General features: G+C 35.6%; 1 protein-coding gene across 2 annotated transcripts in view; it reads left to right on the top strand.

Annotated features, from left to right (window-relative positions):
- Positions 1–27,639, top strand: part of RPS6KA3 (ribosomal protein S6 kinase A3) — an 82,451-nt gene that overhangs the window by 22,957 nt on the left and 31,855 nt on the right. For both annotated transcript variants that reach the window (XM_054187677.1, XM_054187607.1), the window contains exons 3-9: positions 13,760–13,876; positions 16,149–16,230; positions 20,045–20,125; positions 21,136–21,215; positions 23,675–23,781; positions 26,052–26,089; positions 26,481–26,623. In XM_054187677.1, the coding sequence (XP_054043652.1) occupies positions 13,760–13,876; positions 16,149–16,230; positions 20,045–20,125; positions 21,136–21,215; positions 23,675–23,781; positions 26,052–26,089; positions 26,481–26,623 (648 nt within the window). The remainder of the gene's footprint in view (positions 1–13,759; positions 13,877–16,148; positions 16,231–20,044; positions 20,126–21,135; positions 21,216–23,674; positions 23,782–26,051; positions 26,090–26,480; positions 26,624–27,639) is intronic.

The following is a 27,639-nucleotide window of genomic DNA, read 5'->3' as shown; positions in this document are numbered from 1 at the left end:
GTTGCATACTAGCATGATTTCTGAAATAGCTGTTGATTTTTTTTTTGTTCTTTTCTGGGAACTAGGAATAAATAACATCTGCAACAGCATGTTGCTATCAGGCAATCTGTTTAAGTTCCCTGTGCTGATCTCTATAGCATCAGCAACATGATTACCACTGCTGCCCAGTTTTTCTTTACCACAGGGCGGGGAGGAGGAATAAATAAAAAAAAAAAATCAATGCCTTTTTTTTTTCTCCTTTTCCTTTTCCCCCTCCGTCTCTCTCCCCACCCCCCAGCTGTGTCTGACTTGCCTGACAGGAAATTTTCTAATTGCCGGAACAGCTGGTCACAGCAAAAACGCCAGGGTTGGTCTTCCCTGCTAGACTTATGATCGCTCAGTCAGAAAATCTAAACATCATGGTTTCTTAGTCATGTTTAAGTTTCTCGCTCTACGTGTTCGTTCTGTTCGGGTGAGCTTAGTTTCTTATTTAAAAGAATAAGGGAGAAAAGGGGAAATTTTACTTTAATTAAACTTCTAATTTCAAAGCAATTTTAGTCTTTCACTGCTTTGTGATAAGTGCTGTTTGTATACAAAGCCTTTTGTATTTTCTTTTTAAAAGAAAAAAGTTTGTGGTGTGCTCATACTTTGTGGAAGTTTCTAAGGTACCTGTTGATAATTTAGCCTTATTGGAAAAATTTTACCTGTATGTAAATACTGCAAAACTTACCTTTTTTTTTTTCCTCCAGAAATGTATGAGTGTAGCTGTATGTTAAGTTTTTTCACTGAGTCTAGTTTTATTAAAAATGTTTGTATTTTTAAAATTAATACGTAGTTTTTATTTTAATAGCTGCATTTTCATGTAGTACTTTAAACTGAAAAATATGGTTATGTGTGGAGTAACAGTTAAAATAACTCAGGCTTATTAATATCTTAAATTTACTTCTGAAAATGGTATTAAGAATAGTAACACTTTTGCTTGCAGTACAGTTAATGTTATGGTTATTTCAAATTTTAAATGCTAAATTAGTCATTTCAGACATATATTTTGTATAATTTATCTTGTTGAGCATATATTTAAACATAAAAGTTGTTTTTTTAAGTTGAGAAAAATCTCTAGGGGAGAACTGTATTATCCTGAGCACTGTTTCGGAACTATTTCATGATACATATAAACATGTAATGTGACAGAGCCTTTTATAGTTGAAACTCAAATCATTTTCATATTTCTCCTCCTGTAAATCTGGAAATACTTTTTTTTTTTTTGGGGGGGTTGGAGAACAAAACAAAACAACGAAAAAACCAAAACACCCTTCTTGAAACACCGTTCTTGTACACTGTCTTAACATCTTAAGTGAAGCAGGTCTACTAATTTGTAAATAAAAGGCATAGTAATTTAGCACCTACTAGCCTATGTACTGGTTTAAACTTTGCAATGTGTGTTAGAAAATGAAAATGAAATTACTTGCCATAACTGAAGCACTAAAACAAGACATGCAATAGAACATAGGCTGCGTTATATACATATTTTTTTAACATAAACCTTGTGAAATAAACATTCCTTAACTCAGTTCTGAATTGTAGTTCTTTTCCACAGGCAACATGAAAGGCATTTCTTAGAATTCTCTGATCAAATAAAAAGGAATTATTTGATCTACTTATGGCAGCTTGATTATATTGTCTTTAACATTCTATTGATTTTAAAATGCTAGATAATGGAAACCAAACTAAAGGTTTTCAGCCCATATAAATTTTAGAGTATGTTTAGGATATTATCTCAATAAAACCAGAATCATAGCTTTCATAGGTTAGTGCTGAATATGCTCATGGATTTTTTTTTTAAGTCATTGATTTATTTTTTTTTTTTTAGCTTTGAATTATTTTTTTTAATTGCAATGCTCTAAAATGTTAGTGCTTGCAAAGTAGGAGCAAAACTTATATCAAAGTTACTGGGAAATGAAAGTTACACCCAGTGAGTATTTTTTTCCAGTGCTGCCGTGCACAGTCTAGTTCATGAGATAATTTCGTGGTGTTTGATCAAAAGAATTGCATTACAAAACTGCTTTTGGCGACTAACATTGAGTTTTTAAAATGTTTACAGAATTCCTCGGCTTTACCTGTTAAACTTGTGCTCACAGTTCCTTTGGGAAGGAAGGAGTAAGAGTCCTACTTCTATCCTGGCGTTTGTATTTTCATTCTGAGGGGGGAAAGCATCTTCAGAATTACCCTGCCAGTTTGGCCAGTTATGTTTATCCAAAGGGGTTCATCTGTCCATTGCCTTGTTGCTCTGTGACAGGACTCATTCTTCAAACTCCTATCTTGCTTCACCTATAACACCAAAAGAGTGGGAGGAGTTTGGACTCGGTAACCAGGTTTGCAGTCTTCATTATATGAGTTGACTACTTGGAACAAATCATAGAATCATAGGGTTGGAAGGGACCTTTGGAGATCATCTAGTCCAACCCCCCTGCCAGAGCAGGGTCACCTACAGCAGGTTGCACAGGAACGTGTCCAGGCAGGTTTTGAATGTCTCCAGAGACGGAGACTCCACCACCTCTCTGGGCAGCCTGTGCCAGTGCTCTGCCACCCTCAAAGGAAAGAAGTTCCTCCTCATGTTTAGGTGGAACTTCTTATGCTCAAGTTTGTGCCCATTACCTCTTGTCTTGTCGCTGGGCACCACTGAAAAGAGATTGGCCCCATCCTCCTGACACCCACCCTTTAAGTATTTATAAGCATTGATAAGATCCCCCCTCAGTCGTCTTTTTTCCAGACTGAAGAGACCCAAATCCCTCAGCCTTTCTTCATAAGAGAAGTGTTCCAGTCCCCTAATCATCCGTGTAGCCCTTTGCTGTACCCTCTCCTGCAGTTCCCTGTCCTTCTTGAACCTGGGAGCCCAGAACTGGACACAGTACTCCAGGTGCGGCCTCACCAAGGCAGAGTAGAGGGGGAGGATGACCTCCCTCAAACCTGCTGGCCACACTCTTCTTGATGCACCCCAGGATGCCATTGGCCTCCTTGGCCACGAGGGCACATTGGTGGCTCATGGCCATCCTGTTGTCCACCAGGACTCCCAGGTCTCTTTCCACCGAGCTGCTCTCCAGCACGTCAGCCCCCAACCTGTACCAGTGCATGGGGTTATTCCTCCCCAGGTGCAGCACCCTATACTTGCCCTTGTTGAATTTCATAAGGTTCCTCTTTGTCCAACTCTCCAACCTGTCCAGGTCTCTCTGTATGGTGGCACAGCCTTCCGGTGTGTCAGCCACCCCCCCAGCTTTGTGTCATCAGCAAACTTGCTGAGGGTGCACTCTATCCCCTCATCCAGGTCATGGATGAATATATTGAAGAGGACTGGACCCAGTACTGACCCCTGGGGAACACCACTCGTCACTGACCTCCAACTAGACTCTGTGCCCCTAACCGCGACCCTCTGAGCTCTGTCTTTCAACCAGTTATCTATCCACCCCACTGTCCATTCATCTAACCCACTCTTCCTAAGCTTCCCTATGAGGATGCTGTGGGAGACTGTGTCGAACGCCTTGCTCAAGTCAAGGTAGACCACATCCACCGCCCTCCCCTCATCTATCCATCCAGTCATGCCCTCATAGAAGGCTATCAGATTAGTCAGACATGATTTCCCCTTGGTGAATCCATGTTGAGTACTTCTGATAGCTTTCTTTTCCTCCACATGCCTTGAGATGACGCCCAGAACGAGCTGTTCCATCATCTTTCCAGGGAGGGAGGTGAGGCTGACCGGCCTGTAGTTCCCCGGCTCCTCCTTCTTGCCCTTTTTGAAGACTGGAGTGACATTGGCTTTCCTATGTGGACACAGATATCCTTCTACATCTCAAAACTGTTGTAGTAGAAAGCCAGGAATGGAAGAGAGTAGAAGGTGTAGAGAGTAAGGAGTAAATGTATAAATACAGTGATTCTTTATTATTAATCTCTATGCACTGTTTTTCTCTTAGAGACTTAACAATTAAGGAATAGTCAAAAAACAACCCTGAAACTAAATATTTGCAAAGAGAGTTTGCTTTTAGGAAATCTTATATTCTGTCAGGTGAAACAATAGATGCCATCTGCAACAGGTAATTTGATGTCAGTTGAAAGTGTACATTTTTCTATCTTTTACAAAGACACAGACATAAATTGTGAAAACCTGTATTTCTGACTTCAAATGTCCATGTGATTAGAACAAACTTCTGCGCTATTCATGCTTTTCTTTGGTACTAGTGTAAAAACAGACAACATACACAGAATATCCTGAAGTCAGCTTGACTTAATTTTATGCATGGCAATGCTTTGATTTGTGTTGTATTAGATTAATTGCTACTTCAGAAGCAGCATTTTTAATCAGCTTTTTAGAACAGTTGTTTCTGTACAAGCATTTAAGTAATCATTAGTTCTATTAAGTGACTCAAATGGAATATTAGTCACAAATATAAGGAATGGGGTTTTTATTCCATGGTTTAGCTCACTAACATTGCTTACTGAAGTAATGGGAGATCGTGAAATGCATGTTGGACATTAAACTTTTTGTTTTTTAAAGGCAGTTTTGAATTTAAAGGTAGGAATATAATGAGTATAGAATGTGTTTGAAATTTTTTAAAAATACCTAGACTGGTGCACTCCTCTACACTTTTAACTTAGTAAAGATTTCCATGAGCCCTAATACAAAAGGTAAAAGTAAATGGTTTTCAGTTTGTTGGTGCTCTCTTACTTCAAAATGCACAGCTTATACGGATTTTATTTCTTCAGGTAATACTGAAAATTCTTCCTACATTCATAACAAGTTGGGAAAGGAAAAATGCATCTAGGAGACTTCCTGGCTCAAGGGAGGGGAGGAAAAGGAAATTATGTATATGAGCTGGGGAACTGTGCCAACATTGAGTCATCCTTTTAAAATCACTTGATATCCAATAAGCTTACTGTCCTTACAGCACACAACTGCTTTATGTAACTTCAGCACCGAGGTTTAATATCATAGTCAATATTTCAGAAATGGTTTCTATTTGATTACAGGAATCAACACTATTCTGCCTGTGACAGACAGAAAAAATATTTTGCCAAATGCAGCAATGTCCAGCTGAGCTCTGAGAAGTACAATGAAGGCTAACAAACAATGAAGGCTAAAAGGAAACTTGCAGTCGCAGTTGGAGTAGTGTTAAGTAACTTGCTAGGGAACCCATATTTCTGTTTTCAGCCTTATCTTCACTTGTACTGAATGTACGTGTGCCTCAAGAACGTGCATTTGTCTAGAGGAAGCAAAACATTCCTGAAAAAGAGATGGAGAGGGGTGAAAACAAAGCTGCTACTTCTGTAACGAAACTGGAAAAAATCTATGTAGCTGCATACCTAATACTAAGAAATGAAAACTGATAAATGCAGTAATTTTGGTGCTGTTCAACTTTCAAGTGGAAAAGATTGCAATTAGCTTTTTATTCATTGGATTTGCTTTTTTGAAAATTGCATTGTCCATAATATAAACTGATACAGCAGTGGGTTTGTCAGATATATTAAAATTTATTAAGTGCAGCTGAACAGTAGTACAGGGAAGTACACTGTGAACAGTCCTTTACACTGATAGAAATTTCTGTTACCTGTCTTGTAGAAAAAGGATTGCACTGTAATACTGTTGAAATATTTGTATCTTGATTTTAGAAACTTAATTCTAAAATTTATTTTAGGGCTGTTTTTTTATCTTGAAAGATGGCTAATGTTTGAGGGCAGCGATCACCAATACTGGCATTGCAGATTTGACTTAGTTGTGATTAAAACTAGCAGAGATGTTTATTTTTTTTCATAGAATGGTTTGGGTTAGAAGGGATGTTAAAAGTCATCTAGTTCCCACCCCTCTGCCGTGGGCAGGGACACCTCCCACTTTCCTCTCATTATGGTTCCTGACTGTGTAGAAGTTGAAATTCCAGAATTGTGAACTTTCCTAATGGTGATTCTGGCTGTTTCTCATGTGTAAATTATCACTATAGAAAATAAATAAAACCTATTTTAATCCACTTTAAAATGTTACTTTAAATGGAAAATATTCATGTAACAGTTCCTGGAAGAGTTTCTGGTGGGATCCCACCAACACTTCTTAATGTATTAATACTGTCTGTTTAGAAGCAGTGTTAAAAATACCAATACCGCTGAGTCGTGTATTAGGAGCAAAGAATCTTGCACAATTTGAGGGAGTGACTTTCCTGTGGCAGGCGGTGACTCTGAAAGGACTACCAGCAATACCACTGAACGCTCAGCTGAACACAGCCTCATGGTCGGTGCCTTAGCAACTGCAGACTCTGCAGGTCGAGGCAGGAAGATTGCGGCTCGGAGTAGTGTGGGGCTATTGCTCTATCTGCCACATAAAATCAGTCTGTTGTGACTGTGTATAGCAGGGATGCAAGGGCTTCCAAAATAACATTAAAAACCAAGTATTAAAAATAAAAGATTACTCAGAGAAGACGTTACAAGACCATGAGCTTTACAGCGAAAAATCTGAACAAACCCTTACTTACCTTAAGGGGCAAATTAAAGTCATAACTAAGTCTGTAAGTAACTATATGTAGAAGATGCTTCTGATTGTGCCTTCTTAACTGTGTTGTTAATAGCTGTACAGCTAGAATAGAATTAACACATAAAGGTGAAACCTGGGTAATGTTGGAATCGGGAATATCAGTATCCAAGTTAAATTCTCCAGTAGTTAACCTGGTTTAGATATTAGAACAGCTTTTAACTATTCATTGAGATTAAAATTTGTTAATCTGTTTATCTAATGTTTACCTTAAGTCAAAGTCTTAACTCCATTTTTACAGTTTTTGGTTAGTATGTCAACAACGTTTCCTGTCCAGGAAGAACTTTTTTTGAATATAGGACCCATCTCAGAATTTTTTGCTTATGCCAGATTTCCTTCCCACTGGATTTTGATGAACTCGAGTGTGTATATAGTAATGTCTGTCATGGTCATCTGTGCTTTTTATTAGAAAAATACAGTTTATTTAAAAGCCATATTGAGAGGCATGTTGCTTCTAAATTCCAAAAGCAAACATACTATGATATTTTTTTTGTCCAGAAATTGTGTTGTAAAATTCAGAGGTTTTGTTTTATTTAAAATGAATTTGAGGGTTACCGTTTTATCCTTGTTCCTTTTTTATGTCAGTTATTTCATAACTTCCATCTCTGTTAGATGCAGAGGGGTTGGTGTGCGGTACTTGGTACTTCTCTTACCATGAAAGCTTTTATTCGGTTATTACAGGTTTGGAGTTGTATTTCTTGATATATTTCATATAGCCAGCAAGTGTGCAGAGGGAAAGTTCTTTGATCAGTGCTTAGTCATCTGCCAGCTGGAATTCACTGCACTTCTGAGGAGATTTTCACCTACATCTAGGTAGTATTCGTTTTGTGGGAAAGTGAACACGAAACCTTGTTTTGCAGTCACTTCTGTCCGTTTTATTAACGGAATACGGATGTTGTGTGTTATCTTTAATATCCCCTTCCTGATGCAAAGGACTCAAGATAGGATGCAGTTATTTATCACATATCTCACACAGTAAGAACTTCTGGGTTTTTCTAAATCTATATATGAGCTTTTTTATGAAGAAAAATTTTTCAGAAATCTGTTCCTGAATTTTAGAAGGTTCCTGGTGAAATTCTGGTATAGTGAAGGAGCCATTTATTTTGGTTAGCCTTTAACTGCTGTTAATCCCTTTTTTTTTTTCTTTGTCAAAAATTAAGAATACCCATTTTCCAAGATAACAGGCATCAGAGTCATCAGAAATGTAATGCCAATCCTTTTGAAGTGTTTTAGTATGTTAAAAAAGATGAAATGTTCTTTCAAAAAGCCTTAATGTATAGGTACTCAGAGCACATACTGCACATATTTATCTTCGCTCTCGTTATTATAAAAAAATAAACTGCCAGTTGACCACAAATATATTTTTAAAAAACCCACACTGTTACAATCAAAACAAACCTCAACCTCCCCACCTCACCCCGCCCCCAACCCAACCCCCAATCTTGTTGTGCGTGCATATCTTTGTTAGAGATCTTACCTTTGGATATTTTGGGTTTGGTTAACTTTCTGTATTTCATCTGATTTCAGTTTAATTTCACTGAAGCTGACAGCAGAGATAATGCAGTCAGTCTTTCTGTTGAGGATGGGTCTTTCACCTTGAGTCACAATCTGTTTGACCTGAATGCTTTGGATGTCTAAAGCTGTGAATGTTTCCCTGTATTTTTTTCTTACCCTTCCAATTTTGTGTCTCTTCATGACTTTACACCCTTTAAATGTCACCTATGTGTAGGAACAATTTTAATTTACTATTCCATTATTATTATTGCTGTAAAACTTTACGTTTTTTAGATAGCTGTTGTTTTTTCCCTTTAGTGTAATATATACATACCGTAATTATAACTTATACTTTCAGTATATTGAAGAGTGTATACTCAGATCTTTGTCACTCATTGTGAAGCTGATGAACTAATTGCTCTTTTAATAACTGCTATCTAAAATATGCTATAACAAAGAGTTAAGTGTTTAATATATTTCTACTCATATTCACATAATTTTGAGTACCCAGAAAAGGAGGAATCTGTCTTCCAGGGATACCTTTCCTAAGTAAGCATTCCATGTGTGACATACCAGTTTGTTCTTTGATGTTCCGTTTAAGTTAATTCACATGTAATTCTTACGCATCTCTGAGAGTAAGGTGACTTTCTTGCTGAATTTCCCATTTCTGTCCCAGTGTTTTGGAATTTCTTTGTCAAGCACTTGTCATTGTGCGTGTTCACACTGTGGTTATGCGTTTATTCAAGAACCTGGAACTGAGCATTTTAGGTGCGGCAGAACCCCTATGGTGTTTGGATGTGCTAATGTTCCTTATTCCGGATAGCCTTCCTCTTCCTGATACGAGAACGAGCATACATCTGATCCTGTGCCGTCTATTTAGATGATCCAGAGCTTTTACCCTATGGATTATTTTGCCTGTGTCAGAGCATACGTGTAATATTTTGTTTGAATTATTTTAATCTTTAGTTTGTTGTTTTTCTGTCCCTTTTATATAAAAACTTGTGGAATAAGAACATTTCTGGGTTTTGAGGTACTAGTTAAATTCTAGTGAGTGCTTATTGTATTATATTTTTATGACCCAAGCTAAATCTGATAAATTTACATATCTCACATGTCACTTGCAATACTTAGTTGTTCTAAGTGCATATCTGGCCACCCTCTCTTAAAGTGTCTACAGGTGGTTTAAGCTCAGGCTCCAGAGTTCTCTCACAGACCCCTTTTTCTTGTTTTTCCTTTCATACCACTGTCTCATTATCTTCAGGAAATGGAAGTTAGCGGTAAAAGGGTTATTTACTCTTTTTGCTGTCATATTCATGATCAGAAAATAAAATACATCTGTAAAAAAAGATGGGAATTGTTAGGAGTAATAAAATAAGTGGAAGTTACAAGCCTGTGAGAACAATAGGGATGGTATTGTGGATGATACTGGCAGTTCTCCTAGCGCTTCAGAGCCCAGTTTACTAGCCCTAGACAAACTTTTCGGTTGTCCCTAGAACTTACTGCTCAGAAAAAGGTCTGCAGATAAACTCATCTGTGTAAAGCATGCAGCGTGTTATGCCATCCAGCTCTGCATGGGCCACTTCTTTACACACAGAACTGTTTTCAGATCTCCTACTGAAAATTCAGAAATCTGAAGGGTAAATTACAGAAGATTCTATGTATAGGTAAACTCACATTTTTCTCTTGCTTTTCTGGGCTTTTTCATTACTACTGAGAAATACCTACCTAGTAAGGCTCTTCTGCTTCTACTTCCTTTAGGGTTTGAAGTCCAGTTTCCTTTTAATACATTATCCAGTAGTTGTTCCTGTAATAAGATCTCAGAAACAAATACAAGTATTTTATGCTGCAGCAGAGTTAATTTAGTCTTGAATTAAAAGATGAACATAAAAGAAATTCACCTAAATTCATTTACTAGAACAAAAGTGAGTATTTAGTGTTCATTAAGTATCTAAAATATGGAATTTTTCCAGCAACATGATTAGGCTGTTATTTTTATAGTCTAATAATGGTTAAATAGTTTTTCACTGCTTGCCTAGAAGGTGTGTAGTGTCTTTTTTCCTCTTCTTGCCTGACAAGCATGTTTCCTATTCTAATTTGCAGCTGATTCCTATGAAGAAAAATGAGTCACCCTTGATGCTGCTGAATCCTTTTTTTTTTTTTTTTTTCTTAAGCTTTTCTCTTTTAGATTTGATTTGCCTGTGGAATATAGTCCATTCAGTGTTCTTTCCTATGTATATATACATTCCTCTGCATAGGCATATATTGTGAGGTACATTGCTAAGAGCTTACTTATACTGAGATACTGACCAGAGTAGTTCTGACTTATACCAATACAGGAAGTTATTCTCAAATAGTGGTGTTTTAAATTCATACACAAACTTGTTTGTCACTTACTTCCCTTCTAGGGCAGTGTTGATTTAACACTATTATACTGTTAAGGAAATGTTAAGGAAACTCAGAGTAATGTTACCTTCTGTTTGTTTCCTTGTGTTCTATATTTAGTTTCACAACAACAGAAGCCAGTAGCAACTGCTTTAAGTTGACTAACACAGTATTATATTTTTTTTAATGTGCCTTTCTGTGAGAGTTTTAATTTCTAGTGTGAAGAAGGCCTTAAGAGATCTCTGTGGCTAGAAAAAAAATTTATGTCTTGGGACTTTTGTTTAAACATTGTTGCGGTATAAGGCTTGAGGAAAAAAAGACCTTTCCAAGCTTATAAATAGCAGGAATAAAATATAGGCAGTAGGGTGTAGTTATAGCTAGAAAGAAGATCCCACCGTTGCAATGGCCAGACCACTGGTGAGTAAGTGTCTGCAGTGGTGTGAAAGTTGCGAGGGAATGAAAGAAAGGAGGGGAAGACCAGAATCTTTCAGCACTCTGTACATCATCTAATTTAATTTGAATTAATCATATGGGACAATTTTTTTTTCCAAATATCAGGGAATGATCAGGAGTGGAGCTTAACACAAATTGAGTAACAGACTGAATGGCTGACTTCTCTTCCAGCTTACTGTAAGATGGCATCTATCAACTAATGTAATTAGTGCAGTTAGCTGAGAAAGAGATCTCTCTTTACGGTGTGAAAGGCTTTTATTTTAATTCAGGTAGATAGTGGGTACAGTGAGGGTTGATTACTTCAGCACATAATTTGCATTTCTATAAAAGGCTTAGCTTTTGCGTTTTTAACTGCATTTGCGCAAAATACTGTTTAGGTTAAAATAACAGGTTCAGCAATTATGTCAGAAAAGAAAACTACAAATTTGTGGGTGACTATTCATCATAAATCTTGCTTGCTAACATGTTATGGACAAGCTACTAAAGTAGGATATGATCTGAGTTCCATTTCATTTAAAACAGAGTTGTATTAGGTCTGCCTTATAAGGACTGAAGAGTGTCTGAACCCTGAGAAACTGTGAAGGCTGAAAATATTCTCTTAGTATCAGGAATGTGAAGTGGTGGTTTGTTGGTTGGTTTGGTTTTTTTTACGGAGTGCCCAAAGTAGCCACGGGGAAGTTGGTTGCGTAATAATTGCATTGCATTAAAAAATAATTTTTGTTTGTGTATAGAGAACAAGTTAATGTCTCTTCTTCATTTCTTGTTTTTGTTACATTTTGTGATGCTTTTAAAGCAATGTGTTCCCCTGATCACTTTGTGTCCTTGAATCTGGGTAGATAACAGAAAGATTTGAGGAAGTTCTGTTTCACACATTTTTATTTTTATTTTTTTTACTTTCCCAAGATTGCCAAGGAGCTAATAGATAAAACAGTTAAGCAGAAATGGATCAAAGTATCCGAAGTAATATGTGCTTGGCAAACTGTTCTACTGTGCTGCTCCTCCCCTGGGATTCTCTTAAGATTGCAGCGGCTGGTTTAAGTAGTATGTAATCCAACTGATCATATACTAGTTTAAAAGAAGAAAATACAAACGTCCACCAGCAAACAATTCCTTTGACAAGTAGAAGGAATCAATATTTCTTTCAAACTCTGTAAAGATTCAGCCTTGAGTCAACAATGATAGCATTTTCTCTTGAAAGAAAAAAGGAGTTTAGGTTTTTCAGTAGTACACAGCATGCATACACACACACCCAGGCAAAATTTTGGCTCTTACAATGAAAACTGGCACCTGTCCTTATTGGTCATCTTAATTTTAGAACACCCAAGACAAATCCAAGTTCTTTACATTAAAATATGTTCTTTTTTTACTTTCTGATCTTAAAGTTGCCAGAATATTCTGTGCATTACTCCAAAGTGTACATTGGAATTTTTTTATATCTGTACACTCTGTCTCACACATATGTGCTCACAGACAGCACAGTAGTGAGGGAAACATTAGGATTTTAGTCCACATCTTTCTTCAAATCTGAATTATGCTCACTACCTAAAACCTGGAACTGAGCTGAACATTGAGAAATTTAGAAATCATGACCATGTAACATGTTCTCAGTCCTTTCATCTCTTTGGATCCTTCTTTTTGAGCATGAAGCCTGTTTTCACTTGCATATATGACATTGTTGTGTGTTTAAAATATTTATCTTCATAGCATTATAATAATCTTGAAATTAATTTTTTTGCAATATTACCATCATGATCGAATGTGAACTGTTTGGAGAGCTTTGGTTTGGGTTTGTGGTTTGGTTTTTTTTGGGGGGGTGTGTGCATGTGTGTAGTTTTTTTAAACTTGGGTCATTTAACTCTTTGGTCATTTAAAGCCAAGTTATGTGCTCCAGCAACCTTTGGTTGGGGGAATCATGGGGTTCCAGTCTGGAAGCATGGGGTTCCTTCACCTGTTGTCCAGTGTATCTGCGGCATCCAAACTCATCTACATTCATATTTTCAACCCCTGTAAAATTGTCTGCATGTATTCAGCAGTCCACTTTTTGTGACATGCAGTTTGTTTCCAACTTTGGTTGGAATTTTTTGAACAGTTGCTGATAAGTTCTGAAATTCTTTCCTTGTGTGGCAAGGACTGTTGTTTTTCAGGGGGTTTTCAAATTTTGTGCAGAAAATACTGAATTGAGTGCAGAGCTAGACAAAAAGACTAGAAGATTCAGTGTTCTTTAGAGCTTTCTGGTGACTAGTTTCTCCCAGAAGGGTGGAATGCTGGAGACTGGCAGCTTTTATAGATTAAACTGTCCTTGAGAAGAGAGGCAATGAGAGTCTCTTCCTCACCAGAATTTTCTCAGTGGCAGGTGGTGAGTCTGTTGCTGCTGATGTGGGGGTGGAGGGTGTGCTGCTTTGTGGGGAAATGTCTTGAGTCTTACACTGTCTTATAAAGGTGAGCATTAACATCACTGCAGCATAGTGGTCCTCATTCGAGTTTTGAAAAGGAAGGCTTTTCTAAGAGATACATGGTCCATTTGATGCACTCTAGGTGTGCGTTAAGAGGACTACATTTTTAAGAAGATTGGTTTCCATTAATGGGTTGTGAATCTGGAGTGGAGATTATGAACCAAATAATATTGGCCTAAGCACAAAAGCTTGGGAATCTCTGACTTGTTATTGTCAGCTGTTGTTGTCTGGATTCTGATGCATCCCTAAAAGTTTAAGCCACATAGTTACCAAATTAATACTGCTCAGTGGTGGGGTTTTTTTATCTACATTTGGGAGCGTGTACTTCATTGGATTCTGTGGCATTGGTATTTTTCAACATATTGTGAATTTATAAACATTTTAAGAAGATGCACCATTAACACAAACTTATTCCACTGTTTTCCTCTGTCAGGAAGAAGGAAACATCAAAGAAATTGCAATAACTCACCATGTAAAGGAAGGACATGAGAAAGCAGACCCTTCACAGTTTGAACTTCTGAAAGTACTAGGACAAGGATCCTTTGGAAAGGTTGGTAACTGAACTCTTGTGGAGCCAATTTTTCAGGATTATAGCATTGAATGATATTAGGAGTGAAATATTTAGAACAGAAATCCAAGAACTAATCTTGGATTAAGGCAACGTTGCAAGAGAAAACCACTTTGTAAATTAGTGCTAACTAGCCACTCTAATTGTGGCAGATCTTTTTAAAGCAGTATTATTTTGGTTTATAGTTTGTATTATATGTAGATCTCAAAGATCAAAAATTGGCTTGATGTGAAATAATTGGGTATTCACTGTTTAAAACGGAGTGTCATTTTTCTGTAACTATTCTTCTTCTGTGTTTCAGGGGGCAAGGGTTGAAGGGTTTTTTTGATAAGTATTCCTAGTTGCTACCTTGCTAATGGTAGGTTATCACTGGTACAGAAGCTATGCCAGAACTTATTTTTGTAGCAGATGGTAGTTGTAAAGAACAAATTTTAGGTAATAATGGCTACTGAAGTAAGCATGATATACCTAGTCATGTTCATGCTAGGCATTATCTGTCATAATTTGGTTAAGGCACCGCATACTGTCATACTTATTTGAAGCTCTGTTAAAAACTCAATGTTTCTGGTATTTAGTGAGTACTGTCCACACTGAGCTCTCACTATCTGTATGTGATTCATATTTTCAGTTGTCCAAATCCAACTTGGAAGCAAACCATTAATTTCAGGTGGCAAGACAGATCACTGAAACAGAACAGAATATGCAGTGTAAGACAACAGAGCCTTTACATCCATTTTCAGCCTTAATTGGAGTTCTGAATGTGATGTTAAGCTCTAGCATATAATGCCAAATACATCTTGGATATGGTGGAAAATGAGAATAATCAGTCCAATTCTCTCTTGGTGGTAGGAAGTTACTGTTAGTCACACTATTGGAGTAGCAGTTCCAGTTAAGCTTGGAAATGTAGATGTTTACAAACTAAGATTTTGTACTCAAAATTCACAGAGAAACCTGATTCCAAAGGTGGTTTCCTACGTTGTTTGATCTCATCCAGAATAATAACCAAGTTTTTATTTGGAAATCTTCAAATCAGGAGAAGTAAATCATTCGGGGGCAGGGAAATGTAAGCTAATAAATGATCATTTCAACAGTCTCTTTTATTTTATTGATATTACTAAATTCAGTGCTATAACTGCTGGGAGGGAACAAGTTTTGAAAATGCAAAAATAATTTACTGTCTAGCTGACACAGAGTATTGCAAAAATGCCAGTCTTGCCCTCAGTTGTTCTAGTCTTTATGCAAAAAGGATTAATAGCACAAAACCCATAATCCCTTTTTTCTAATTATTTGGGAAGGTGCCACTCCTTCCCATTCAGTTTAAAAACAGTAATTTGCATGCTTTGCAAGGTCTCTTAATGATGTTCTCATAATCTGTGGGTACTGCAACGGGATGTTAACACAAGTGGGAACTGGATACAAAAACAGACATAAAATTGATTTCACATAACATGCTTAGTGTTCTCATGTACCACAACATGTCTCTATGCTTTTTCATAAATAACCAGAAAACCTGTGGCATGTCTATTTTTTTTTTTTCATCTTCATTTCAATATCTAAAATTTGGCTCTACTGGAATTCATTTTGTTTTAAGGGTATTAAACAAAATTCCACTTAAGTAATTACAGAAAAGACAGAAATGAAACACACTTTAATTGTGTCTGGTTGTACTTTATTGGTACGTGCAAAAGTCAACAAACAAACAACATGTTTTTGTGACACCAGTAATTTTATAGGTTACTTTTAAAAAATTATTTTGTTATACATTGATTCATATTTCAGTTTTCTGGATCAGTTTTCTGAATCAACTTTCTACACACATTTATTTTAATATCTGACAATTATTTTATTAGCACTTCTGCTATGCTGCCTTATGAATTTTAATAAGACAAAACTATTTAGAGATTAATATTAAAAAGATGAATTTTGTGTTTCGGATTTGTCTCAACTTCTGACAGAATCCAAATTCATCCTTTCTTTTATTCACTGAAATCAATTAAGTTACACCAAAATAATTTTTGGCAGACTGTTTGTCTTGAATGAACCTTTCAGATTATGAAATGAAGGAATAGCAGGAAAAACTTCAAGGAGTTTTTTCTTTGGCTTTGCAGAATCTAAAACTATTGAAGAAGCTAATAACAGTACTAGGAGGAATAATAATGAGAAATAATACTGGCTACTTAGATTTCATAGCAAAGTATATTGATCTGACTTGCCTTTATTTTCTTTAAAGAATTCTTCTTAATTTTCAATGCAGGTCTTTCTTGTCAAAAAAATCTCAGGATCAGATGCTAGACAGCTTTATGCAATGAAGGTATTGAAAAAGGCCACCTTGAAAGGTAAGCATTGTCTAGAGAGAAAAGGAGAAAAAAAAGAGAAATCAGGGACATTATACCAAAACTTAATCTTTACTCGCATGCAGTTCTACAGATTGTATTTTAGAAGTTTCTTCTATCAAATAACAAATAGCAGAATACACTGCCTTGTACTGTAAATCCAGAAGAATTAAGTAAACAACAGTACTATATTGATAGCTATAGGGGAAGGTAGGTTCCTTTCCATGCCAAGTTCATTAGGTGATGGTGGTTTAATAGCGTAGTTGTGTTACATCTGCCACCTGACTTGCCTCTGAGCTGTTATTTGAAACTTAATATCCTTCCTTTTTCCATTTGCTATGTATCACCAAGGATACAGTTAATGCCTTTTGCTCAGTTTATATTTAGGTCATGGTATTTTAAAGTGCATTATATCAGCTGTTTTATTCTAAAAGTTCTAAGCACAGGAGTTTAAGTCTTTCTTTAAAACAGAACTATACAGTACCTTTTCCCAGAACTTCTGGCATTTGTTCTGGATATAGGATGTATTTGATAAAATCTTAAGTTAATCATCTAGGTTACTTGTGCAAAAAAACGAGTTTTAAAATGTTTTGTTTCTTGGGTGGTTTGGGTCTTGAATGGTATCAGTAATAAAATAAGTTCAAACCTGAACAATGTCAATTCTGTAGACTGTAGAATTCCATAAGAAAAAAGAAGTAATTTCTTTTTTACTGTAGATTAAAATAATCTAATCCCTTAACCAGAATGTATATTTGTTGCTTTATGCTATTGTTTAATACTTCTGTCTATTTGTAGTTCTTCTAACTCATGGCTGCACTCACTGAAATTGCAATGATAATTTTGGTTCCAGCAACTTGTAGTACTTCACCGATGTTCTTGATTATTATATTGATTTGCAATTCTAACATACGGTTCCATCTGAAAATATTCATAGAATGATGGAGGGAACAAAAACTCACATTGAATCGTTAACTTCTGCTAAAATGTTGAACCTGAATTTTTTCTGCTTAAGATCTAGGGCTGAACATGTGTCTCTCAAATCTCATTATGTATCACTTTCACTTAAAACTATTACAGAGTGTGTAAGTGCTTTTGAACAGTTTCCTATATTGTGATTCTGCTGTGTTTTGTGGCACGTGTTATTCTCATTATTTACTTTCTATTTTTCTGAAATTTATTTCCACTCATTTAAGGTACTTTGATATCCTCAACAGCCTTTCATTCTCCAGTGTGTTAATAGCTCGGAACTGGAGTCAAAGGTCATTCAGCAGTTGCTTTTTTAAGGCATTTGGGGGCTTCTCTCAATCACCTTTCGATTGTGGTTTAACCTTACTTGTAAAAATTACAGTCCAAGCTGTGGATCTAGTTTTGCCTACAGATGTCAGAGACTGATAAATACTGAAATTGGAAGCTTAACTTTTGGTTGGAAAGGGAGACTCATGGACACTAAGAATTCAAGGACGCAAAAGGCTTGAGCAGAAAGGTGACACTAGCAGGGGGATGCCACACTTTTCAACGCTTTGTATCTGAATTTTCAGATGCTTTTTGGTGTCTTTGGGTTGCAATTCATGTTTTAGGTAGAGTAGAATGGTTAGCAGATGAAGGTTACTGTTGAAATCTTAATATGAAATTAACTGAAATTAATTCTGTTTTCCATAATTGCAATGTTTTTGAGATCCAGTATTGTAATTTTAAATAATACGCTGTATTACTTGATTTGCCTAAGGTTCTTTTGCTCTTTCAAATCTATTTCATAAAGTTATTTTTGTGTTCTAAGCTTAAAGATAAAAATGCCCTTTCTGACCACTTCTTAATCGAAAGTGGTGTGCATGATTCACAAATCAAATTTAGAGGGAACATTTTCATAGGAATGCAGCTATATTAGCCAGAAAACGTTGATGTAACTACACAGTCCAACCTTTTAATGTTTAGAGCAAATCCAAGAGTATACATATACAACTTTGTTTAGTGCAGAGAGTAGTTTATTAATACACTCTGATAGAAGGTGTCATCTTTCAGTGCCCATTTATGATGGGGAGAGAAACAGGGCCAAATCGTTGCTAGAGAGTCTGCCATCAAATGCAGCGAGAAAAATCAGTACTTCCAGCAGTACACATATGGAAACTATAGTCTACACAAGTTAGCTTTTTTTTTTAATGGCTAATGTCTGAAATGAGCTCAGTTCTTTATACTTTTTTTGGTTGTGATTTTGTAAATATGGACTTTCTCTAGCTTTTCAAAAATAGGGCTTGTTATCCATGTAACTGTTGCATAGCTATAGGCACTTAAAAGTCTTTTGAATTTTTTTCTCAACCAATCTGCCTAAAAAAAGAATATTCTGAATTTCAATTTTGTAACTCAAATGAAGCCTTGGAACAGTGAGATCACATAACTATCTTGTGACATTTTTATGCCTGTAGATGTAAAGGTCAAAATTCAACTGTGATGTTTGCTCTGTGTTTGGTAAGCATTTATTTCACGTGCTTCCATTTTTAGGAATCTGTTCTGCAGGGAGATGGAAACTTGATAACTTTATTCATTCGTGAAAATGTATCTATATAACTTTATTACACAATTACCTGTATTATTGTAAATGCCTGTTTCTGGGAAAAGATAGCTAAACTTCTAAAAGACCCTTTTGCTTCTTGACTTGTTTTTTTCCTGTCTTGTTATGTTTTTATCTGAGAACTCTGATTCGTTAACTGTACAAGGAATGCCAGCAACTTAAACTTTGGACTGGACTTCATTGCTCTGGGGCGCTTCCTTCAAGAAGCTGTAAGATTTGGGAAAGGGCCAGTAACAAGATGTAGAATAAGAGAAAAGAGGAGAAATGCAACATCCTAAAATGGTTTAGTAAACTTTGCTAGCTCTCAACTGTAAGAGCTCTGAATTTTCTCTGTGTCCTGGTGGATTTGTAGCTTCGGATGGGAACCAGGCACTGAGTGGAGTGGCAGGGGAGTTGCCTTGGACAGCTGAAGCAGGTGCTGTGCTCAGCTGCCCATCCTGCCTGTCTTCATGGATTGCGAGCCCCATATGCAGGGCATCTGCACGTGGTCCTCAGCTTAATCTACATAGGAGCAGATCCATGTCCCATTCTGAGCCACCACAGTGGGACAGCACAGGCAGCTTGAGCAGTAACTGCTTCTGATGTACTCCTCCATGCACACCTCTACTCTCAGTAAGGCTTTTTTAAAATCAGAAAGATTGTCTGAAGTACACACTACATTGAATAGATATTCTTTTTATTGTAAGTTCATAATAAAGAAAGGAAATGTAAAAAAAAAAAAAAAATTCCCTTCCAAATTGTGAAGGTACTTAATATCTTAATAGCACAAGTTATTTGAATGACTTAAACTAATAAAGCATCTTTATGATAGTCTAATTGTATTTATGAGTTTGTTTTGCTATAACTTTAATTCTGCTTAGTTTTTAACAGTAGAGAAAATGGCTATGTTTTCTATACATAGCTGCGGCAGTTTTGCTCTGCTGTTTAAAGGGTTAACTAAGTATAGGGCGAACTGAAGGCTGGTTGTTTTCTTTTGTGCTTTTGTTAAATTTGTTTACCCAGTGTCAGATTTTGCCAGTAGCAGAAACTGAAGCAAATTAAAATGCATAAAGAGATTTGTCAGAAAACTCTGCGCTGTAAAATAATTTCTCTCTCAAGTCTCTTCTGTGTAAAGTATAGTGACCGGCATACAGTTGTAATACTATGGGATACAGTGTGAAGTACATCAGGAAATGGTGGAGAAATACTGATTCACGATGTAAATTCTTTTTTTTATTTTTTTTTTTAAATCTTGCTTATATTCTGTTGTAGTTCGAGATCGGGTTCGAACAAAAATGGAACGTGATATCCTAGTAGAAGTTAACCACCCTTTCATTGTCAAGTTACATTACGGTGAGTTGCAGAAAAAATTATGTTTATATATTATAAAAACAGGTGCTTGTCAAGTTAGTGCCTAACATTTGGTTTGTCGTTCAGAGAATCATAGAAAATTAGTGAGCTGTCTAAATCCTGATCATGCTGTGTAGTAATTCTCATGCAAAGTAAGCACATGGCTAACTTCATGCCCAGTGTTGTATCTTTGTAGGACTGAGGGTCTTGTAGCCCTTTGCTTTATTAAAAAGCAGTTATCTATTTAAGTCTAGCATTCTTTTCAAAAACCTCTTATCTTTTGTACATGGCATTCACTTTTTAATTATTTCTTATCCTTGCTTTATTTACTCTATATAAAACATATGCAATGGCATTGCTTCCGATTGCATCAAAATTGGTAGAAATATGCCTTTAAATTTTAATAGTATGGACAGCCATAAAAATATTCATGTGGAGTTTGGAAGGAAATCAGTACTCTTAACATGTCATGCAGAAAGTAAACTGAAAAAATATAGAGAATAATTTCTGTTGTTAATTTTTTTCAGTTTGTGCTTTTCTTTTAGGATCCAGTTTTTCCTATAGTTCAAACGTCAGATCTCTATCACTCTCTGATGTGGCTTAAATAATGTAGCTTCCACTGTTTTACTTGTCACTCTTTTGCAAACTGGATGAGATCTCCTGGTTAAGCTGAGTTTCCAGAGGTTTTAGTATAAGTGCATTAGTTGCTAATTTGCCCTTTTAAATTTAGGCTTTTAACTTCCAGAATCTGGAATGAAATGCTGACTAACCTAAGTATAGTTTATTTTTTTAGAAATTCCATTGGTGACTTGCTTTGCTTTCACATAGCATGAGAGTTACTTGGTCCATGATAGAGGAACAGTTACTTAATTCATTTAAGTAATTTTTTCCACAAAAGAGAAAGAAGAATAATTCATTTGATAATGAAAATACGGATGAATTATTAGGAGTGTTATTCTTCTGATTGTGGGTAAAATTAGATGATGTTTAATTTTTTTAATTGATCTTTTCAGCTTTTCAAACAGAAGGGAAGCTATATCTTATTTTGGATTTTCTCAGGGGAGGAGACTTGTTTACACGTTTATCCAAAGAGGTAAACTTTTAATTTGAAAGTTGTCTATTGATAAAATTTGTCAGTAAATTGCCTTATTAGGAGAGTTTACTTTTTAAATTAATTTTTCATTGCATAAAATTTTGAATGTCTTTTTTTAACCAGCTAAGTTTTTTGTTTGCTTAAGTTTTTTTGCACAAAGTAGTCACTTTGTGACATGAAAATGCTGTTGGTAATGGTAATTTACATTGTTCTAAAAAAGGCTTAGACAAGCAGGCTTTCTGTGCTGCTTTTTACACCTTGCAAAATTTTCTTCTCTTATTGCAGAGGTTTAAAGATGAATCTCAGAGCATGGATTTATATAAAGTAGTTGTATTCAAATTAACTGATTTGTGTCTGGTTTTAAGCATCAGATTTTTTTATGAATTACATATGAACACAAAATTATTTATAAATATAAAAAAAGCAAGAATTGTATTTCACTTGTTTTTGTAATTTTCCAAACTTGAACACTTTGCCTTTGTCAAGCTGGTGAAATCTCTATGAAGATACGTGAAACAATGACTTTGAAAAGTTTGATTACCTCAAATTAATTTGATTATAACTCCTAAAATAAATGCTAGCATTTCATATTTCATACATCAGAATTATTTTTTTTATTTTTTGGCATCACTCACGTGCAAAAATTTCCAACAAATATATGGTAGGATAGAGATCTAAATACATCTAATGTGTTTCTGGTAGCTAGAACTTGTAATTGTAGCTGCTTTCCATTCTCCCTTGTTACAGAGTATCCGGAGCAGTGGGTCACCACTGCAAAGTTGTAGGGTTATCAAGAGGAGAGCAGAATGTGGTGCATTTTGTGTGCTGACCACATAAATGATTATATTTAGTTCATTGAAGCCATGTGTTTCAATTTGCTTCTTTTAGTTCATTTTGCTGCAGATAAGTAAAAAGTTCTTAGCACTCTAAAATTGAGATACTTTTTTCTTAAAATCCATACTACTATCGCGATTCCCAAGAAAGAATGTGTATTGCTTTCTTGCTGATGACTTTTTCGTCTTGAGCGACTCAGATTTTAAAAGATTTAATATGGCTAGATAAGAAATATGCATTATAGGTACCTGGATCAGCTAATTGTTCATACCTGATGGAGTGAAATGGGCGTGCTGGATGCAATTAATGTCATCCTCCTATCAAGTCGTGATTTTAAAATAGATCAGATAAACTGCAGCCTAAAAGTTCCTGCTTTTTCCTCATCGGCTACAAAGGGAAAAGTTATTTATTCAGAGCTAGATGCCTACACTGCAGATGTTTAAGGTTAGGAGAGATGAATTCCATGCAATGTTTTTAAAGAACATAGTGTGGGTGTATTACCATCCTCATGGGATCTTTCATTATTTGAGCTTTTAAATGTTTCTTATAGAAACTTCCCTTCTTGAATGTGCCTGTACTGAATATTGGCGCTTTTGTAGAAGTAACATCAGTAACAACCTCTTGTACAAGCTTTGCTATCACTTTCTCCCTTTAAACTACTAAGGGGAAAATACATGGTATTTGCCATTCGCCACTCTTAACTCTTGCTTAAAATAATGTTCACCTGTGCTCCCCATCCCCGTTCCCCACCCCCCAGGCCCATATGCTGTATCTAAAGATATTGGTATTAAATTCTCAAAAAAGAGAGACTCAGAGTAGTAACTGAGGTAGAATCAAATCACGCAGGAATTTTTTATTATTATTTCTATCTTTTTCTAAATTCTCAGAAAATCTTAATTGTAATGTGTTCTGTCAGCGGATTACAACAGTTGTTGATGTAATTAGGACAATATGTTCATTTAATTGAATCTAAACAGGGATTAGTTTATCTTCCTAACAGAAAATATGGGATTGCTATCCCACATTTTCTGACCTATGCTCTTACATAGGTTATTTTCTTAGTTTACTCTTTGACCTACCTTTTCTGCAGTTACATCTCAGGCTGCATCTTGGGTGTTTTACCATCACTACTGTAACTTCTTTCCCATAGTGCTTAGAGACAATCTCCTCAAAAATGAGATGTATATGCTTTTCTTGACTCTCTGACTTTGTAGACAAAATTCGGGCATTTAGATTTCTTTAGTCCATTTGTTGTCTGGAAATGAAGTGGTCACATCCAATAAAGAGGTAGTCATGTTCTTTAAACGCTTCCCAAAATTTTTCAGTCCCACTGCAATGTGTCTGTTCTCTTGAACAATCAGAAGCAAATAACCTCTATTTTGCAGAAAGAATAATAAGAGCTTGGCTTCAGAAGTTCTTTTTCAAGTATGTATGGTGAAATGGTATTGATTATAAAATCCTAGTTTTCGTCTAACCAAGAAATTGGAATTTCTAGGTTTTTGTATAGAAATTAATTCAAGTATTATGAAGAACCATTCTGCAAAACCACTGTTACCATTGTTTGGTTGGTACTGCTGTAAACGTTACGGATTTTACATGTAAAATACATTGTTTTGCTTTTCCAGGTGATGTTCACAGAAGATGATGTTAAATTTTACCTGGCTGAATTAGCACTTGCTTTAGATCATCTACATAGTCTTGGAATAATATACCGGGACCTAAAACCAGAAAAGTAAGACTCCTCTGTGGCAAATGCAGTGTATTAATTTGATTTCTATAGCACTACTACCTACGCGCTCCTCTTTCCAGCTGTTATAATTCAGTAATTTACTATATAAACTGAACAGGGAGGGAGGTGGGGATTATTTGAATTAAATAGGTTAGATTTCATTTCCACTCGAACATGAGCATCTAGTTTCAGAATGATATGGCCAGTGCTATAATCCATGTTACTTTAAGTAAAGAGTATACTGAAATATTCCTACCTTTCATTTCCAGGTAGTTTAGGGTGTACAATGGAGAAGAGTTCTTACTGATCTTTTGCTTTTGTTGTTATTCTAGAATTTCTGTGCTAGAGATAAACTTAGAACAAAGGCACGATATAAAGTTACAGTTGAATGTTATATCTTTGCTTTTGAAACCCTAACACCAAACATCTTTTCCAACACTGATTTTTAAAATCCACTGCAGTAAGAGCAGAACGGAGTTTAAAGTTTAAAATAAAATATGAAAATAGTAAGTAACAGGCTTTATTTAACATATTGATGATCACATAATTACACTGAAAACTTAAAATAAGCTTGAAGTTGCAATTCTGGTATGGTGTTGTGTATCAATATGTTAGTCATCCATGCTTCATTCAAATGACTGAATTCTGTCTCCTGTTTATGTCTTTCCTCCAGTAATTTTTTTAGTTTTAGATGATGTAAAGAAGAAAATGTCAGTGCAATCATCTGGAACATTTGAACCTTTCAGATATAAATGTATGCTGTAGTGTTACTCTCTACCCGGAGAGGAATCTAAGTGATGATATAATGCGTGCTTGATGACATAGTTGCCTCATTGCAAGGAAATCTGTAAGGTCCTGATGGTCTTGGTGATCCTACTTCTCTGTTATGGCTGTATGGAGAACCTGAACAGTCTGTGGGAGATAACTGTCTCATCTACAGTAGTAGTGGAAAAGAGGAAAAATGAGTAATAAGTATCACAGAACCTGGCTGTTATGTGAAACTTCCATTAGGATAGCTTGTTCTTTTGTGTATCTCCTGGAAAAAAGACACAAGTTTATAAATGTTTAGCCCTGACTAACAAGAAGGGAAAGCTTCGTACTCGAATCAGAAATGTGGAGACTTTTGGCATGGGGTTGCAGTTACAAGTGAAGAGGGAATGAATTATGTTTAAACTTTGAGAGTGTTAAGTAATTCAGAAGTGAGGAAAAATAAGCTTACCAAGTGGAAAAAGATCTTTAAAAAGCAAAGTGAGAGAACTTTAGTTATTTTGCTAACATTTACTTCAAAGAGGAAAAGAATGAAATAGTAATTGTCAGAAGACTAAATAGCTACTGCCTCAGACATAGTATTTTTATAATAAAAAAAAAAAAATTATGTGTGTCTATACCTACTGAAAAGATTTGGTTTAAAACCTTGAGTGTATGTGATTAAAAAACCTGCCAAAGTTTGAAATTACTTGCAAGTTATGGATGAGATAGTAGTAACTCTTACAGGCAGTTGTCTGTACTGTGGGGCTGTTTCATGTCATGGAAACTCCAAGGAGGAAAAGAGCAGGGGAACTGGAGAAGTAGCGTGTGCCTGGGTCACGTCTCATCCCCAGGGTGAAACGCAGCTCCCCACAGGAGAAGCTGGAGGAACTAAGTCTGCTTTGCAATTTTATTCAGTGGTGGTTAAGGATAGTTGGCTTCTCGGAGAAGCATGGCCTTTTTTCTGATTGCAACAAACAGGCGGAAGCACAAGGCCTGCTTCGAAGTACTGGGCCCGTGGGTCCTGTCCTTTGGTACAACATGAGAATGTTACTTGATGTTATTTGAAGTGGTTAACACCCTTTGAAACAGTAATTACAAATGAATACCCATTTTGTATACATAGGCAAACATACATTGTATTAACACATCTTGCTAAGTTTAAGAGAAATAGAACTATATCTCTTATTTTTAACAATTGTGATGACACGCTGCAGATAGCCAACACTGAAAGTTCAAGATAAACATTACTACATATGGTGCTGAATTTAACCAGATAGTTAAATAAAGCTCTCATATGCTGATTATGTTTCATAATCTTTAAAAAGGTAGAATTCAAGGAAAAGAAAATGTGTAGTTTCAAAGTATCTCCTCCTAATGATTCTAATGATCTGCATGCACGTTCAATTCTGCTGGTCTTTGTGTATGCTGTTCTGATTATTCCTAAATGTTGTCAGTACATTGTCTGAAACAACAGTTAAAATATATTTTATTTAGTTAATTTTATTCTTTTTACTGTTTTTTAGCATCCTGCTTGATGAGGAAGGACATATCAAATTGACAGGTGAATAAAGGGAAATTGCAACACCTGAATCTTTTCTGTTCATAATAAAATCTTTGCATTTTCTTTTTTTTTTTTTTGGTAAACAGTATGGTAAAATAAGTAATTTTAACTGGTAGGTAATTTTGCTGTGGAGCAAACAGTGTGTAATTATTTTGAAATAAATGAAATATATAAAAAAGATATCTGCTTTACAATATATCTGATGTTACAGACCTGTGGTAGTGCAGGGAGGGGAGAAGAATTCTGTAATTTCCATATGTATATTTTGGTGTATATACATGAATTATAAAAGCACCACATTTCACATTGTGGTGAAAGTATTAACCATGAATTATTTTTTTATTTTTTTATTTAAATAATAAAATTTAGAACTATTCTTTTGTTCTTCCAGATTTTGGCTTAAGTAAGGAGTCAATTGATCATGAAAAAAAAGCCTACTCTTTCTGTGGAACAGTGGAATATATGGCACCAGAAGTTGTTAATAGACGAGGCCATACACAGAGTGCGGACTGGTGGTCTTTTGGTGTTTTAATGGTAGGTTTCTCGTAAATGTAAATAATAGCAAAACTGTGCTTTGCAGGTTTTGGTGAAACAAATCAAACATTAAACTGTAAGGTGAGCTTTAAATGAATTCTAACTACTAAAAAAAGTCTAAATTATATGAAATTAATAACAATACCACAGAGTTCGGATCAAGAACGTGGGCTAGGTTTTATATCAAGACTAACAATATGCGATATTTTTGTTATCGTTGAATTAAGAAATTATGCATCTATTGTAGTTTGAATGTTACGGAGACTAACAGGAATACTAAAGCATACAGGAAAAATACTGTCTATTCTAAGGTGGGGAAAAAATTTAGATCCAAATCTCAAATTTGAATTTATTCTCAAGTGGAAAAAAAAAAATGAGGGATAACTTTCTAATTAGTCTCGAGTGTAATTACAGCTTAGTGGAATAATGACAGCTATTGCTCTCACACATCAAAATCTAAATGACACTGAGCTGATATGGGATATAGTTGCTCAGTTGCTTATGGTGTTTCTGCAAGGAGTTCTATGAAATTATAGGGTCGGGGGAAATAATGTGTGTATCAAATATGGCTTTGGAAAAGAAAAATAGATCATGTTTGGTATTTTAGGAATGCTGAATAGCTTTTAATATTTATAATCTTTGTGTGCGTTTTTGACATAAAAATTAAATAATTGTATTTTTTAAAGGGAATGTTTTTGTTTCTTACTGTTTCTGCTACATATGACTGTAACAGTACAACTAATGTGTGTGCTTTGTAGTACGAGAGAGACTTGTGTCTGAAAATAAGTCATCCTATCACCTTTTAATCATCTAGAATGCTGTTGTGATCTGAAAACTGACTATGTAAAAGTAGCACCTGATAACTAAACTCTCTCCAGACAGATGAGGATGCACACCCTCACAACTGCACATTGTATCAGTAAGAACACAGTCAATTAAAAGTTAATTACAGTGTAGTTGGTTTGTGGTCGGTAACGCAAATGTAGTTAAACTTCAGCTTTATTTATAAAGCTGGA

Source organism: Rissa tridactyla, chromosome 1, assembly GCF_028500815.1.
Source record: "Rissa tridactyla isolate bRisTri1 chromosome 1, bRisTri1.patW.cur.20221130, whole genome shotgun sequence".
Classification (NCBI taxonomy): Eukaryota; Metazoa; Chordata; class Aves; order Charadriiformes; family Laridae; genus Rissa; species Rissa tridactyla.
The sequence above is the reverse complement of the archived record's forward strand: the minus strand, read 5'-3'. Positions and strand labels throughout refer to the sequence as shown.